Source organism: Lates calcarifer, linkage group LG16_LG22, assembly GCF_001640805.2.
Source record: "Lates calcarifer isolate ASB-BC8 linkage group LG16_LG22, TLL_Latcal_v3, whole genome shotgun sequence".
Classification (NCBI taxonomy): domain Eukaryota; kingdom Metazoa; phylum Chordata; class Actinopteri; family Centropomidae; genus Lates; species Lates calcarifer.
Window position 1 is genome coordinate 21741036 of NC_066848.1, and position 15450 is coordinate 21756485.

Genomic DNA, 15450 nt, shown 5'->3' on the forward strand with positions numbered 1-15450 from the left:
TTTTGTGTACATGGAGGAGTAGTTGTTAACATGTACAAACTGAAGCCTATCAGATAGATAGGACTTAAACCAGTTTAGTGCAGTTCCTTTAATGCCAATAAAGTGCTCCAGTCTCTGTAAAAGGATGTGATGGTCAATCGTATCAAAAGCAGCACTGAGATCTAACAAGACAAGGACAGAAACAAGTCCATTGTCTGATGCTATCAGGAGGTTTGTAACTTTTATAAGTGCTGTCTCTGTGCTGTGATACAGCCTAAATCCTGACTGAAAAACCTCAAATAAACTATTGATCCTGGAGAAAATCACACAACTGTTTTGCAACTGCTTTCTCCAGGATCTTAGAAAGAAAGGGGAGGTTAGATATAGGTCTGTAATTGGCTAATACATCTGGATCTAGAGTGGGCTTTTTTTAGAAGAGGTTTGATTACAGCTACTTTATACAACTGCAGCACATAACCTGTTAACAAGGACAGATTTAACATATCTAATACAGGACTGCAAATTAAGGGCAGAGCTTCCTTAAGCAGCCTAGTTGGGATGGGGTCTAAGAGACATTTTGAAGGTTTAGATGCTGAAATAACTGATGTGAACTGGGGGAGGTTGACTGGATGGGAGAGTCAAGGCTAGGTTTTGCAGTTGAGTCTAAGATTACATATGAACATTCCAGCCATGTTACTTCACCTACTTTCAGAAAGGAGTCTATTAGTTAAAGACATGACTGGTTTGGAGCTGAATGAAGCTTTGGTCTGTAAATATTTGAAATTGATTTTTTTTAGAGAGACCATATTTCCGGCAAATTAATTATTTTATATGCCGGTTTAATACATTTTCCATTTTGTGATATACCAATATCAAACAAAAAAACATTAGTATTATTACACTGATTTAAACACAGCCCAGCCGGTCATGAAGCTACTTTTTATTGTTATTTTCATCTGTTTTAATTTAAGTTTCACCATCTGTCTTACTGTGTTCATTCAGCATACTTTAATTTCATGCTCTTGCATCTTCTCTCTGGCAGGTTACAGATGTCCAAAACAGTGATGTAAGTTTGACTGTATTACAGCTGTGTTTACAGATGGTAACCAACATTTCTCTATACTGCTCTTGACAACAGTTAATCTCACATCCAAGATACACTAACTAAAACACTTCAAACACATCTCCAGATCAACTCTGGTATCTACAATGCTGACAACATTTGTTTCCCAAAAATAGAACTTTGTCACTCAGAACACTCTGTCCCAAAAAACACTAACAGCAGGAAGCTTGGATTAAGGTTAGAGGACATTTTTTCATCATGGTTACAATAGTAGACATGTGGTTAAGGTCATAGAGCAATCACAGTAAATGGGAAACAAGAAACTAACAGCTAAGTCCAGAGTTTTCTTAACCCATCCATCCACCCACCCAACCTCCTCCCTATATGGACTTTATGGATCAGTAATAGTGTTTTACTTCCTCTTTTGCTCTTTTGTCATAATTACTACTGCCACTAGAGGGTGCTGTCACTTGAATGTAAATATCCCATTTTCGGGTATTAACTGAAAAGACTGTGTCACTTAACAGCATAATTTCAGGTTGCAATGAGCTACTTACACTAACAACCTATGGGGTCATTTTTTATGGGAGAACAGTTTCTCTGTACTGCATGGACTGTTCTACCTTACAGTATGTGTCAGAAATGAATCATAATGCTGCAACATGCTTTATATTTTTTCATTTTTGCATAGAGTAATTCCAAGGGCACAGATGAAACTGAAGTAATTCCAATAAAGCAACACAAAACAATACATAGCCACTGTACATAAATTTCATTCCTAGTTAATCCTATGTTCTGCATTTGGTCACCAGTTCTATCCACATCAGACCTTCTGTGCTCTCAGTGCATCTGGGAAGGAATCTTTTTACAGCCTAATCCATCCAGACAGTTTTCTTCAGATATGTCAAGTCATCCAGTATTCCGAATTTGTGTCTGAGAGTAACTCCATCCTGGGAAGGGCTGTAAACCAGTCTGTGAGTGGAAGCGAACAGTGAAACACCTCATCATCCCAAACACAAACAGTTTTGGATTCAGTCTCATCTGCCCACTTTCCTCACCTGGAACAAGTCTTTCACAGAGAGCATTAAGAAATGAAAACACACTGTTATTCTCTCCAAATAGGACTTTATGCATTTTTTAAAAAATCTTTTTGGTTGCAGATGTGGCAGAGTGCAGTGTAGTACATTTTAACTTGAATTAACATTCATAGTTTGTGCTCTGTTTTAAGGTTTTGAACGTAAATTGAACAGTCTTTACAACAGTATGTTAATGTGTAAAATGGAGTGTGGATCCACACACGTTGGGTGGAGGCTGAGTGAGAAAAGACTTGATGAATTTTGATAATGTGGCCTTTGAAAGCATTTAGTGTCAAAATAATGAGAAGTGATCCTCAGTGAATGTTGCTGTGCTGACTGTGTGAAGAGTTTTGAGTGTAGAGATGCAAAGAACTGTATTTGCCAAATTCAAATCACGTTAGTGAGCGAAGAAATAGGTGTCTGAGAGCATCACGTTGAAGGAGAATAACAGTCCCACAGAATATTTGTCCGACTATTGAGTGACACTGTGTTTGCAGATAATGTGCACACTGAAGAGAGCAGGCCGCTGTCAACACCATCCAAAGGCTGACCTGAGTGAAACTGTCAAAATGTTTGCAAGAGACTATGAAGAATGTTTGACATTAATGGTAAATTGTGCCTGTGTATTTGTATCCCCACACTGTGCTCAGTCAACATTTATATGTGATTTATACCAAGCCAGCATGTTCTAGCGGGTCTTAAATATTTTACAGACTCATGCAGCTTCAAGCTGCAGCTGCCTCAACCCTCCCACTGATGACTTCTCCAAACTGAAACAGAGAGAGACTCTTCTTCTTGTTTTGAGACAGCACATCAAAGAGGCTGGAAATGCACTGCAGTCTGCTCCGTGAGACACTCTGGAACAACTGATTATTGATATAGTAGCAGCGATTTATTTGGGACAACAGGTTTATAGTTTTCTTTTTGTCAGTGCCCATCTTGTGTCTCACAGTAAGGATTCTAACCTCCATTCATCTTGTTCCCTTTTACGTGCAATTTACAGCTGAGAGCAGTCTGTCATACTGATGCCACAGGAAACATTTTAGTGTAATAAGCCTACCAGTGTGTTTCTTCAAAGAACATGTTTCTCAGCTGTTCTCAGTGTTGGAAGATCTTAAACTTATGGTCAAAACTCCTGTTTATAGCTGATAGAAAACACCAGCTCTGGTTGAGTACGGCTTTTCTTATTGCTCCTGTTTTTAGATGCATCGCTTGTGGTCAACTGCTTTATCAACTTATCAGTGGTATTTAATGTATTTTGTTATTTAGTGGCTAGGTGGGCTCCTGAGCCACACTGATAAATATGTGTCTTTCATATGTTGTCTGCTGTGACCTGTCAGACTTGTATGTCTTGCCCTTTAACAACCTTAAAGGTTTACATGAGCATGTGTAACATTTACTTAACAGTGGCAGTTACTAATGCTAAATGTATGGAGCTGAGCACTCAATGAATATTGTGAGCCCAGACATACTTTTTGCAATAAGCTGCTGCTCTGCTCCAAACCATCCACACCTCTCAGACGCTGCTCTTTGAAATCTCAGGAGATAGAGGGGTCACCCACCAACCAGAAGGTCAGTGGTTTGATTCCCGGCTCCTCCAGCCCACATTCTGAGGTATCAAGAAGCTGAACCCCACATCGCCCCCGATGCGTGTGTGCATCGGTGTGTGAATGGGTGAATGTGACATGTAGTATAAAGCGCTTTGACTGGTCGATATGGTCCAGAAAAGTGCTATATAAGTACAGTCCATTTACCATTCCATTTAAATGCTTTTAAACAAAAAAAGTGGTTTAGAAGATGGGAAGAATGGCTGAAAAACAATGCAGCAACATTCACTAAGATTTGACAGGCATACAGAGATAAACTGGCAGAAGTATAATGCAGCAATGGATACATCAGACTCTACATTTCCAACATAAAATGGGTGTATAAAAGGATTCTCCATTTGGTAAATGCTCTCCATTGACACCATGTTTATGTAGTAATAACATGTTTAAGTGAATGAAGAGTAGGCGCCTGTGTGCACAGCCCCAGGATCAGTGCCAGACTGTGAGTTGTGGCTGCAGGTCACATGACACCCTCAGTCCCACGAAGACTATTTACTATATAACTCCACTAGCAAGATAGCAGCAACAGTTATGCAGCTGAATACAGCTTCAGTAAGATCAAACTGGTGGCCAGGTTGGGAATCTAAAATGTGTTGGACTGGCATATTTTTAGCATTTAGTTAAGGAAGGTGTGCTCTAAAGGCTGGCTCAGTACAGAACTGGGATTTGTTTTTGTTGTTTTTTGAAGGAACAAAGCATAGTAGCCTACGACAACAATATAGAAGATTAACTCAATGCTAAGCTAATGCTGAACAGGAACTGATGTGATTGTTTGCAATGGGTTAACAGCATAGATAGAATGCATTTAATGGCTTGAAAGCAGCTTTAAACAAAAACAGATGTTTTCACCAGCCTCTGAATTACAAACAGGATAATGAATGAATGAATGAATGAATGAATGAATGAATGAATGAATGGGAAAAAACTTTACATGGAAAGTAGCAAAAACAGATACTTTAATATTCTCTGGGTTTAAAATGTCCAACTGAAACTTGTTGGGGGGCGTGGGGGCTCCACTTCTGTTGCAGTACCAGTTGCCATCCATTAACACATCAACAAATCAAATGTATTTCTGCTGTTTATCTTTAACATTTGCTACTGTGTTAACTTTCCACTGCTGTAAAAAATCTTGTGTGTGAGAATCCTGTGCTTTTGTAAATATATTTATTAAGCATTTACATTTAATGTCTGCCACTTCTTGAAGGTTGAAATAAGCAGAAATTTGATGTACAGTTTTGAAGAGTGGACCGCTGGACGATGAACATTCAGAGCAGCTTCAGAGCCTCCTCCCTCTAATCGCCTTCATCACCGTCATCCAACAGGAACTCACTGATCTCCTCTCTCATCTGATACCTGCACAACCAACACAATTTAGCTCCAAATATAAACGTACTGTAATATTTCTATCCTTCTCATTGTTGAGCATTTGAGTTTCTGCTCTTACTTTTAGTGAAATGACTAACAGTGAAAGTGAGTGATTTTCTAAATGTGCAGATAGTAGCTAGTTATTTTCAGCATCAGAAAACAGTAAGAAAGAAGTTGTGGGTATTATGTTGATTTGGTTGGTTTGTTTGGCACACAGTGTCATGAATCAAATGCTTTCTTCACCTTCTTTGCCTCTTCTGAGCTTCTGACAGGATGTACTGAGGAAGATGTTCCACTGATGCCTGGAAAGAAAACACAAAGAGTATGTACACAAAGTCAGGAATTAGAGGTGTAAAACAGACAGGCTGAGAAAGGCCTACATGTGATACATGTACATGTGTTCTTAGTTTACTGCTTCTTCTGAAAAAACAAGGGACAACACAATGTATGAAACCAAACTAGTTTTTCCAGCTTTGAAAGACTCAATTTTACACTCATGATAAACAATATTTAGAATGCAACTGGAAATCATGACGCTCATTCAGTATGTTCCTGTGCAGGTGTTTTCATTCACCATGTCTTTGATGGTCAGCTGACAGCTGTAACACAGCAGGCTCTTCAGGTCGATTGTCTCTGGTTCCCTGTAACGTAATAGAAATCAGCAGTGGTCATAAAGGTTAAGTCTGAAGATGATGACTGTCTGACAGACAAACAGACACGAGGGTTTATCTGATCACTGAACCAGGGCAAATTGGTTTGCTACTGCTACAACACCCTGTTTGAGAGTAGATACAAGTCTACAAAACTAATAACATTTTCATCACCTTCTCTCTCCCCTTGGCTATGCTTGATGTTAATTAGCAATGTTGCTAGCATTGTTGTTGGTCTAATCAGTAATCAAGTAAAAGGTTCCTGAAGCATCATCCAGTCAAGGCAGACTGGTAAGAGGGACCAGGTCCACAGGATAGAAGATGAAGATGAAAGACTTTCTACAGGGGCTTTATAGATACATAAAGCCCCTGTAGATCTGATTATCAGTGACACTTGCAATCACACTTCATGAATAGAAACAAAATTTATTATTATTTTGTCACAGGTTCAAAAGCCCTGGGTTCTGTTAGAATGTACTTGTTGACAGTAATTAGTATGTGAAGTGTTGTGTGAGTCACTGATTATTGTAGATGGCAACATGAAATTAAGCAGGAGACACAAATCAACAACACTTACTTGGCAGAAGAACAGCAGTCTCCACCAGTCTCTGCTCTCCCACAATCCTCTCCTCCTCCAGAGGAACAGCACTGCTCCACTGGAGCTTTAAGGACAACAGGAAGCAGATTTTATTAACGCCTAACGAAGTATAAAAACTCAGTGTGGACTTCTACCATATGTAGTGTATTTGCCCTCTGGAGGATTCAGAAGGCCTCAAAACACACAGAAAAATGCTATGACACATCATGTGACCTCAGCTGTGGAGAGTTTCCCTGCTGACCTCTGCTCCTATATCTTAACTTTCTCTGTAACCTGATTGAAAAAGGATTTTAAAATGACTATACCATAGAGATTTGATGGCAGCAGAAATAGAGAAGGCATGAAGTGGAGGTGAAATATATACTGTACCTCGGATCTGTCTTGGGATCTCAGTCCTAGTGGCTCCTAGAGATTTAGACTGGGAGAGCTGCTCTGAGGTCAGCGTGGCCTGAAAGGCTGAAGCGTTCTCTGAAAGAAAAGAAGGAGATGAAGGCAGAGGAAAGAAGGGAGAGGACAAACTCATGAAGGAATTTGTTCAAGTGGAGTAAAGAATGTTTCTATCTGCTCCAGCCAACCAAGTGTCAAGTGTTTACTGCTCAAGGTGTCTATTGCCGGTTTGAAAAACAGCTTGTTTTGTATATTACTGTTTCAAGGAAGACATGCAGTGGTTTTGTATTAGTTTTATTTTCTGTATTGACAATCTGTGATAGTCCTTTCTCTGTACACTAATGACCAGACATCTGTGTACACCTGCTCCCTATATACTGCATCCTGTTCAGTGACCAATGGGTAAATGGTAAATGGACTGTACTTATATAGCGCTTTTCTAGTCGGAGTGACCACTCAAAGTGCTTCACACACATTCACCCATTCACACACATTCATCCAGCACTTGTTCTATACACAGTGCTCTCTAACACGTTTGTATACCAATGTACACACATCGGGGGCGATTTGAGGTTCAGTATCTTGCCCAAGGATACTTTGGCATGTGGAGGATTAAGGAAAGCAGAAAAAGTAAACAGTAAAAATAAGGCTGAACACAGGAGTGAACCTACACTCCAAACCACAGAGATTCAAGGAGAAAAGTTTAAGAGAAACAGAGCTTACTCTGTCATCAGTTGACCGTCATCAACCCCACCATGCAGGTCCACAGCCCAGCTACGTGCCAGAGTGGCAATTAAGTTAACTCAACTCCTTGTTCAAAAACCCGCGTTCATATACTTGTTCTTAAATTTCTTGCAGCAGTCAATAAGCTAGCTGTTCCATACAACACTCACCAACAGCAGTATCCAGGGCACACATACAGAGCAGACACCTGTCAGGGTGGTCAGCAGTGCAGGAGCTCCTACATGCAGTCTGCAGCTTCTCACTGGTCCTACACAAAAAACAGCAGGCTTGTAATGACCTGAAGATGTGCTTCTAAAGCTGGTTTGTCTCTGTTGAAAGTGCATCTTACTAATGATTAGAAAAAGCCGGCAGTTGTACATATGCACATACATTTCCACAATGTCCACCATACACTGTCCAATGATTATAACATCTAACCCCTGACATTGAGTACTTTCTACAGAATATATGCTTATGCACAGTACATTCGTAAAGTATTCAGACCCCTTCACTTTTTTCACATTTTGTTAAGTTGCAGTCCACAAGTTGCAAAAAAAAATCCTTTTTCCCTCATCAGTCTACACTCAATACCTCATAATGACAAAGGGTCTGAATATTTATGTCAATGTGATATTTTAGTTTGACCTTTTTAGTAAATTTACAAACATTGCTAAAATCTTGTTTTCACTTTGTGCTTACGTGGCATTGAGTGTAGATTTATCAGGGAATTTTCTTTTAAATTTAAGCATAAGACAAAAATTTTGAAAAACTGAAGGCGTGTAAATATTTTCCAAATGCACATCACATGAGTGTAGTTTCCCACTGACCTGTAGATAGTGCTGACAGTGGAAGGGAAGTCTGCCTGAAGTTTAGTGACAAAGCTCTCTGTCAGACGCTGGATGCTGGCTTTATCTGTTGTCTATGGGAGAGACACAAACACACACACTGAAGACAACAGACTGGCCGTGTACATGTGTTGACAAGTTTATAGACGTACAGTAGACTTGTTCAATTATATTGGTGTGCATGGACTGATACAATAACAGGAACAGTGCCCTTCACATCTGTTAAGCCAAATGTCCCAAACATTATAGTGGCCTTGAAATGAGGGCCAATGTGTAAAAAAGTGTTGTCATTTCAACATGGTTAAACTGGAATGCATGCAAATACCCTTAAATGAAAGTCTGGAATGTGTACTTTAATCACATCTGAATGGTTTGATGTGAAATTTCACTGTGGAGCAGAGGACAGACATTATGGAGGGCCCAGTATAAAGAAGCTTCGGATAGTATGCAGACCCCTTCACATTATTTTGCTGTTTATTTAATTTTTATGGATAAAATTGCCATTGTTATCCATAAATCTACACTCAATGACCCATAATGACAAAGTGAAACCATGTTTTAAGAAATTTTAGTACATTTCTTTAAAATCAGAAACTGCAGTCTCCCATTTACATAAGTATTCAGACTTGTTGCTGTGGTCCTTTGCTTTCCACCTCTGGCAAACTGAAATGACTGAACATAGTTTAGAAAAAAAACACAGCTGTGTATATGAGGTCCCACAGCTCACACTGTGTGTCTGAGAGCATAAAATACCCTCTGGTCTGATGAAACAAAAACTTTACTCTTCAAGCAGAATCCCAATCATTGTGTTTGGTGAACACCAGGCACTGCTCATTATCTGGCTATTATCATTCCACTAGAAAAGCATGGTGGTGGCAGCATTGTGCTATGACAGGACTTCTAAGCAGCAGGGACAATGAAACTGGTAAGAACTGAGGGAAGGATGAATGCAGCCAAACACAGAGAGGTCCTTGAAGAAAACCTGCCCCAGAGTGTATGCGACCTGAGACCTGGGACAATGACCTGAAGTATACAACTGACACCACACAGGACTGGCTTCGGGACAAGTCTCGTTCAGTGGACCAGCCCAAACCCAGACTTAGAACATCTGTGAAGAGACCGATGATGGAAGCTCACAGACACTTCCTATGCAATCTGACAGAACTTTAGAGAATCTGCCAGAAAAACAGGTTAATTGCCCAAATCCAGGAGTGTAAAGCTAGTAGAGACTCAAAGCTATAATTGCTGCCAGTGGGGCTCCTGAGAGATTTCAGTTTTTGATTCTTAAAAAATTGCAAACATTTCTACAAATGTGTTTTCAGTGTAGGTCAGCTGTGAGGAAAACCAGAGCCTAGAGAATCCCAGTATTAACAAAACTCTCCATTTACATTCAAAGCCCCTTTTAGACTTACATCTGTTTACACAAATGTAATGACAATTTTACACATTGACCTCATGTCTGAATAAGGTCTCTTTTAGCAGCAGTGGTAGAATCAATGAATATCTAGCTAAAATTGTCTAAATGACGGAAAGCATCACTAACAGATAGTGTAGAGTAATAATTTGTCAACAGTATGCAAAGAGTGACGTGCCTTTAAAAGAAAGAGTTCTGCATTAAGCTGATTTTAAAGGAGTATTATGTGGAAATGGTTTTATCAGTATTTACTGTTCAAAGAAAACATGAGCTATATGAGTGTTAAAAGCCACTATGTGTGAGTAGATGTTAGTGTTCACTGCATGTTTACTCTGTGTGAAAATGACATGTACTTTTTACTTTGTGAAGAAGACATATAATTTTAAACAAAAATGAAACAAGGAAGAGTTAAGAAATAATGTGGTAAAAAAAGGTAAATAAAAGGTAACTTAGTTTTAAAAATACAATCAGAACAGGCCAGAACATAATGGAGTAAAGCAGAGAGAGAAAAGGCCAAATGAGGACAGGGTCTGCAGCCAGAAGAAAGCACAGGGGCTTTCCAGAAGACAGTGGCCTTGAAGAGAAGATAAGAGTGTGTTTTTGGAAGAGCCCAGGTGCTTCTCAAAAGACAGTGACCTTGAATGTAATATATGAGTGTAACTTTTTTTGTGGGGAGCCCCAAGATAGACACCTAAATGAACCAATGTTTAATGGTGTATATTTAACAAACCAATAAAATGACCTAAGAGGCGTGGAAAGTCACAGCTGTATAAAAAGAGGGACAAGAGTCAGTATAGTTTGGAGCTCTTCAGGTGTATCATGTATGCACTGTGAACTGTTCTCTGGTTTCTTTGTCGACAAATAAACTCTGCTGCCTTGGACACTGCTCCTGATCATTTTTGAACACCTGAATCAGGCTGAAGATTTCTGATCGCAGCTCAGTGGTTTGGGACTTTAAACCCAAATCCACATCAATAGAAGACAGCAATGTTATGTTCCATGTAAGAAAAGGCCTTAAGTGGTATGCTACAACAGAATGGTCATGCGAGAACTGAGAGGTTTGTTGTGATGTCACTGTGACATCACTGTCTGGATTTCCCTGTTTGCAGGTCTATTAGTACCACAGTCACATCTACTGCCATTGGTTGATCTTACCTTGGTGTCGAGGCTTGGTATGAAAACAGAGGTCACGTTGAACATATAGTTGTAGTAAGCTATTTCTTTGGCTGAGTAGTCCCTCATTGGCCTCACCAATATTATGTCACCATACCTGGAGTCTGAGAAACCCTGTTAACATACAACACAGTTTCATCACACACAATATCATCTGATAAACAACAAAGAAAAAGGAAAGAGAAATAAAGCATTCTGCACTGGTGCTTTACAGTAAATGTTGTTCTTCTCTCACTGTTTGTCATGTATACACATACTGACACATACACACCGTGTCCTGAGCCAGCTGTGCTCCTCTGCCCAGTGATAAACTGGTGAGCAGTTTAACTGCCAGTCTGGTGCAGTTGTCTCCTAGCATCAGTTTACTGTAGCCCTTGGTACGAGCTGTGTGCACCAGCAGATGCTGCCTTTGAAGAGAACACACAGTGGGGTCAGGGTGGTTTGAGAGGGAGCAAATATAAAAACACTGATTCTCAACATGATTTTGTGTTTTCACTGCATCATAATGGTCACTGCTAAGGAGAATGCCAAATCTATTCTACATTTCCTCTGCACCCCCACCACTGATTTCTATTGGCCACTTTTGTATCTACACACTTGGTATTGACCATGTGGTTTCATTTCAGGAAAGCAGCAAATGACACTGCCATGGAAAAAATATACTTAGATAACAGCCACTAGTGCTGCCTGAAGAACAGTAAGTACAAAATGAAGTCAGTGTTTCCTCTTCAGTTGTTTCATCATACATGACAAAACATCAAGGAGAGAGAGTGATGAACATCACTGATTAAACTTGGAACGACATACAGAAGTACCATCAAGACAGTCGATAGACACGTCTGTCTGACCTTAACGTGTTTAGCAGGTCTTGTCTGGCTGTTAGTGTCTTAGCTGAGCCAATCAGCTGCTGCAGGACCTGTGTGCGGGACTCCTGAACCTCTGGTAGTAATGTTTGCTCCTGGTACTGTGGTGTCAAACAGCCACTGCTGTCACTCTGAATGAAGTGATCCACAGCTGCTTTGTAGGCGCTGGCCGGTGGCTCTGAAGGTGATGGGGCCATCACCACAACTGAACTGGGAAGGTCCAGAACCTGAGAGGACATTGGGGGACAAATTCAATAATTAATTTGATCTTCTTTGTGTTACTGTTGTCTTGTTGTTAATGTGACAGCATTAGTGTTGGATAACAAAGTGCATACTTGAAAGAGGCTCAACTTGAACTGACTGAAGTGTACTGAAGTGGTGTAACAGACTGCTAAGGTTTAGCAGATCACTCATGTGTCCTCACTCACCTCTTCCAGAGGCACCATGTGAAAGGGAAAACCAGTAGCTTTGAACACAGCCTGTAGCTCAGCTACTGTCCTCTGTCTCTCCTCCACAGACTGACCTACAGCACCACCCTCTGGGATCAATCACACGCACAGTCAGTGTAAAATGTTTTGACCATTATCATTTAAGAAATGACAAAAGTCTCTAAAATAATTGCTGAGTTACTCAGCATTTAATTTACCATCAATGTAGACAATGCCTGGTAAGAATCTCAACTTCTTGTGAGCATTCTGACTCAGACCCTGGAAGGAAGAAAAAGGTTTGTATCTGAATTAACAACATTTAAACAAAGATAAAGTTATACTGTATCTACTGGATTATTCAAATCTAGATAGAATAGGATTATACACTTGAATTTCATCATCTATTAGTTCACCATGTTAGTTGCATGTTTAATGGAAGACTTTTGGGTTTGTTTGTTTTTTTTAATAAATGTCAATATCTATTAATCTACGAGGGATTTTAAAAAGCATTGTAAATAAAATCCTTGTCTAACAGACCCTAGAAACTGGAGGTCCATTACAGCCTAAAATAATACAGTGTGAGAGCAACCAATAAATTGATCATTTACTACTCAAGAGCTAGAGCAAAGTAACACAATCTGTTTGACACAAACTGACAGACTAACATACCAACCATAAAGCACACGAAGCCAAAACTACAAACAGCTTGACATTCATGCTCTTCATTAAGTGGCCTGCTCTCACTCAGCTTTAGTGCATTTGTAAGTGTTAGCACTGACCCAGCTTTCATTCAGCAAGAAGCATGTCCAGAGAGACCATGCAGAACCAGAGCCAAATATCTACGGGGACACATTACTGGGGCTTCTATGTTCCTGTCACCCGACAGAACAATCATCCAAAACACTGGGATTATCAGTTTGATAGTAACACATCTTTTAGAGTGACCACACACAGACAGATGGACTGAGAAGCAAACAGGTAAACCTCTTGAACTTGACTGAGCATTGAACAGGACGAAGGCCCTCCAGATACAGCTAACAGCACCTAGAAGCAAAGAAGACACTCACAGTTGTGGACCTGTGGCAAATATGTGTATCACACCTTTTTAGTCCATGCACATTATTCTGTGTGTGACAAATTCAGAAAATGAACTGCAGTAAAGTGAACTCTGTCATGTTGTGCCAGGAGAGAACATAAGTTGTTATTCAGATGAGGCACACAGCTTACCTTCTCTCCAGGGAAAATGATCCTGTTTTTGCCCAGCATAGCTCTGAACTTGTGAATGAAGTATTCCTTAAAACAGCCCCTGACACAGACAGGGAAACGATTTGCTCAAAGTAAAGTGTGGTCAAACCATGTAAAACTTGTAAAATAATCTCTTCTAGCCACAGCCCCAGCTCTAACAACACAGTAGGAATAGATGAATTTTATTAGCAGTTGCTAACATGTAAAAGCACAGACGATACTTCAGCGAATCAGCGAATGAGAACAATACCGGTATTAAAGAGAGAAAATGTTTTCAGCAGAGTCAGTGGTGTCTATGACAAGACTCTGTTGTTAAACTAATGCTGGATTTATGTGAGCCATTATAGCACAGGTAATCCCCCCTCTCCTCTAGGTTTTTGACCCAGCTTTGATTAGTACCAGTTTTCTGCAAACAACAACTGATGCTGTCAGGACAATCAGAATGGTGTTATAATCAGAAGCATGTACAGACTGGGGCTGTTTGCTGTCAGTTTCCTCACAGCATCCAAAACTCCCTGTGTTCACCCATCACAAATGAATCTGTCTGTGGTATAACATGGCTTATACTAATAGCTGTGCTGTAGATAGCGGTAAAACAGTACTGAGAACTGCATGCCTTACCTGCAGTATGTATCTCCTGCTCTGATGACCACAGCTGCACTCGCCTCTTTGCATTTGACACATTTCTTGGAGACACTGGAGGAAGAACACACATCTTAAAAACCTGTGTGCATCCATTTATATTTTATGACATGTTTATGTCCATACATTGACAAATTATGTTGACATAAACCGTCCAGGTTAAGTGAGTACTAGACTGCCACAGTGGCTACATAACAGCAGTAATGGACAGGGTCTGGAGTACACATTTCATCTGGTAGCTTCACGTGCATTTTCATTTAATTCCACAGGTCATTCTTTGTAGTTATAAGCATTCTGTCTCTTTTCATGATTTGTTCAAACCGTCTTTAGGTGGTAAGTGAGTCCCTAGTTTGGCCCCGGCCAGATTAACCTCTTACCCTATTCACTTTTGTATATGAGAGGTGCAATCTGAGTCTGTAATATGAGCACTTCATCAAATGACATGCAGTGAACAGACTAGAACTGACTCTACAGTCCAGCCTCAGGCAGGGGAACCACAGACGGACTGTCGACCCTCCACACTGCTGATGACAAACGTGGCGGGGAGACATGAGATGTACAGCTGATCAGTTACACTGATCAGAGACAGACCCGAGCCAGCACCGCTGTCGTGACGTGACGACCCACCTGGGCACCTCCGCGCGCTCCAGTCCATCCTGGTAGTCCTCATCCACCTGGCACATTGAGAGGATGGCGGGTAAACCGAGACAACGGAGCGCTTGTGGTTTACCAGAAAGCGACTACGAGAAAGCTGCTAGCTAATGCACTACCTTAACTTTTAGCCCCAAACAGTCTCATGTGTCTGACTAGTGGCTCTATTTGATGACGTAGAAGAGCTTCTTCGGTGACGTTGCGCACAGTTGCGCAGTGCCCATGGATGATGAAAAAAAGGATTATGTATTTGATCTGGGTCATACATAATCTGGATACTGGACCGAATATCAGTCCGTGTATCATTCGTTCATTCGTTTTTCAAAATAAAACCAAAACTAATGACTCGTTTTTTCAACATTTGTTTCCAGAACCAAAATGGAAAAACGGATAACGACTCGTTTTTTCGATTTCCGATTTTGTGCACAAATGGAAAATCGAAAAAACTGATAACGGGCGTTTTATCCAATTTGGTATTTTTGATTTGACGCAAGGCGTGTGACCCGGAAGTGAACTCTGACCGCATAGACCGAAAGCCAAATGAGATATTTTCAGAAATGTTAAAATGAATGAATCTGTGCTATCAGTTCACCAGATAACAGCTCCGAGACGAACCGCTCTGTCCTCTGTCATGATAGACAGCTGTCAATCACACAAATCAAAAATATCCATTTTTTCATTTTGGTTCTGGAAACAAATATTGAAAAAAAGAGTCATCATTTAGTTTTTTAGTTTTGGTTT

At 40.3% G+C, this 15450-nt stretch overlaps 1 protein-coding gene across 2 annotated transcripts; it reads right to left on the reverse strand.

Moving 5' to 3' along the window:
• Positions 1-4664: 4664 nt before the first annotated feature.
• ctu2 (cytosolic thiouridylase subunit 2 homolog (S. pombe)) lies at positions 4665-14977 on the reverse strand. Of its 2 annotated transcripts, XM_018694066.2 has the most exons (16): positions 14686-14963; positions 14038-14112; positions 13399-13477; positions 13156-13215; positions 12390-12450; positions 12172-12281; positions 11729-11970; positions 11152-11287; positions 10863-10994; positions 8276-8367; positions 7619-7716; positions 6708-6806; positions 6318-6402; positions 5665-5731; positions 5334-5392; positions 4665-5078 (listed from the first exon to the last, which is right to left on the reverse strand). In XM_018694066.2, the coding sequence occupies exons 1-16, from the start codon at positions 14739-14741 to the stop codon at positions 5018-5020; spliced, it is 1512 nt and encodes a 503-aa protein (XP_018549582.1). In that variant the 5' UTR covers positions 14742-14963; the 3' UTR covers positions 4665-5017. The 2 variants fall into 2 exon arrangements, with proteins under 2 accessions (XP_018549582.1, XP_018549583.1); XM_018694067.2 differs by lacking the exons at positions 13156-13215; positions 13399-13477 and having other exon boundaries at positions 14686-14977.
• Positions 14978-15450: the final 473 nt, after the last annotated feature.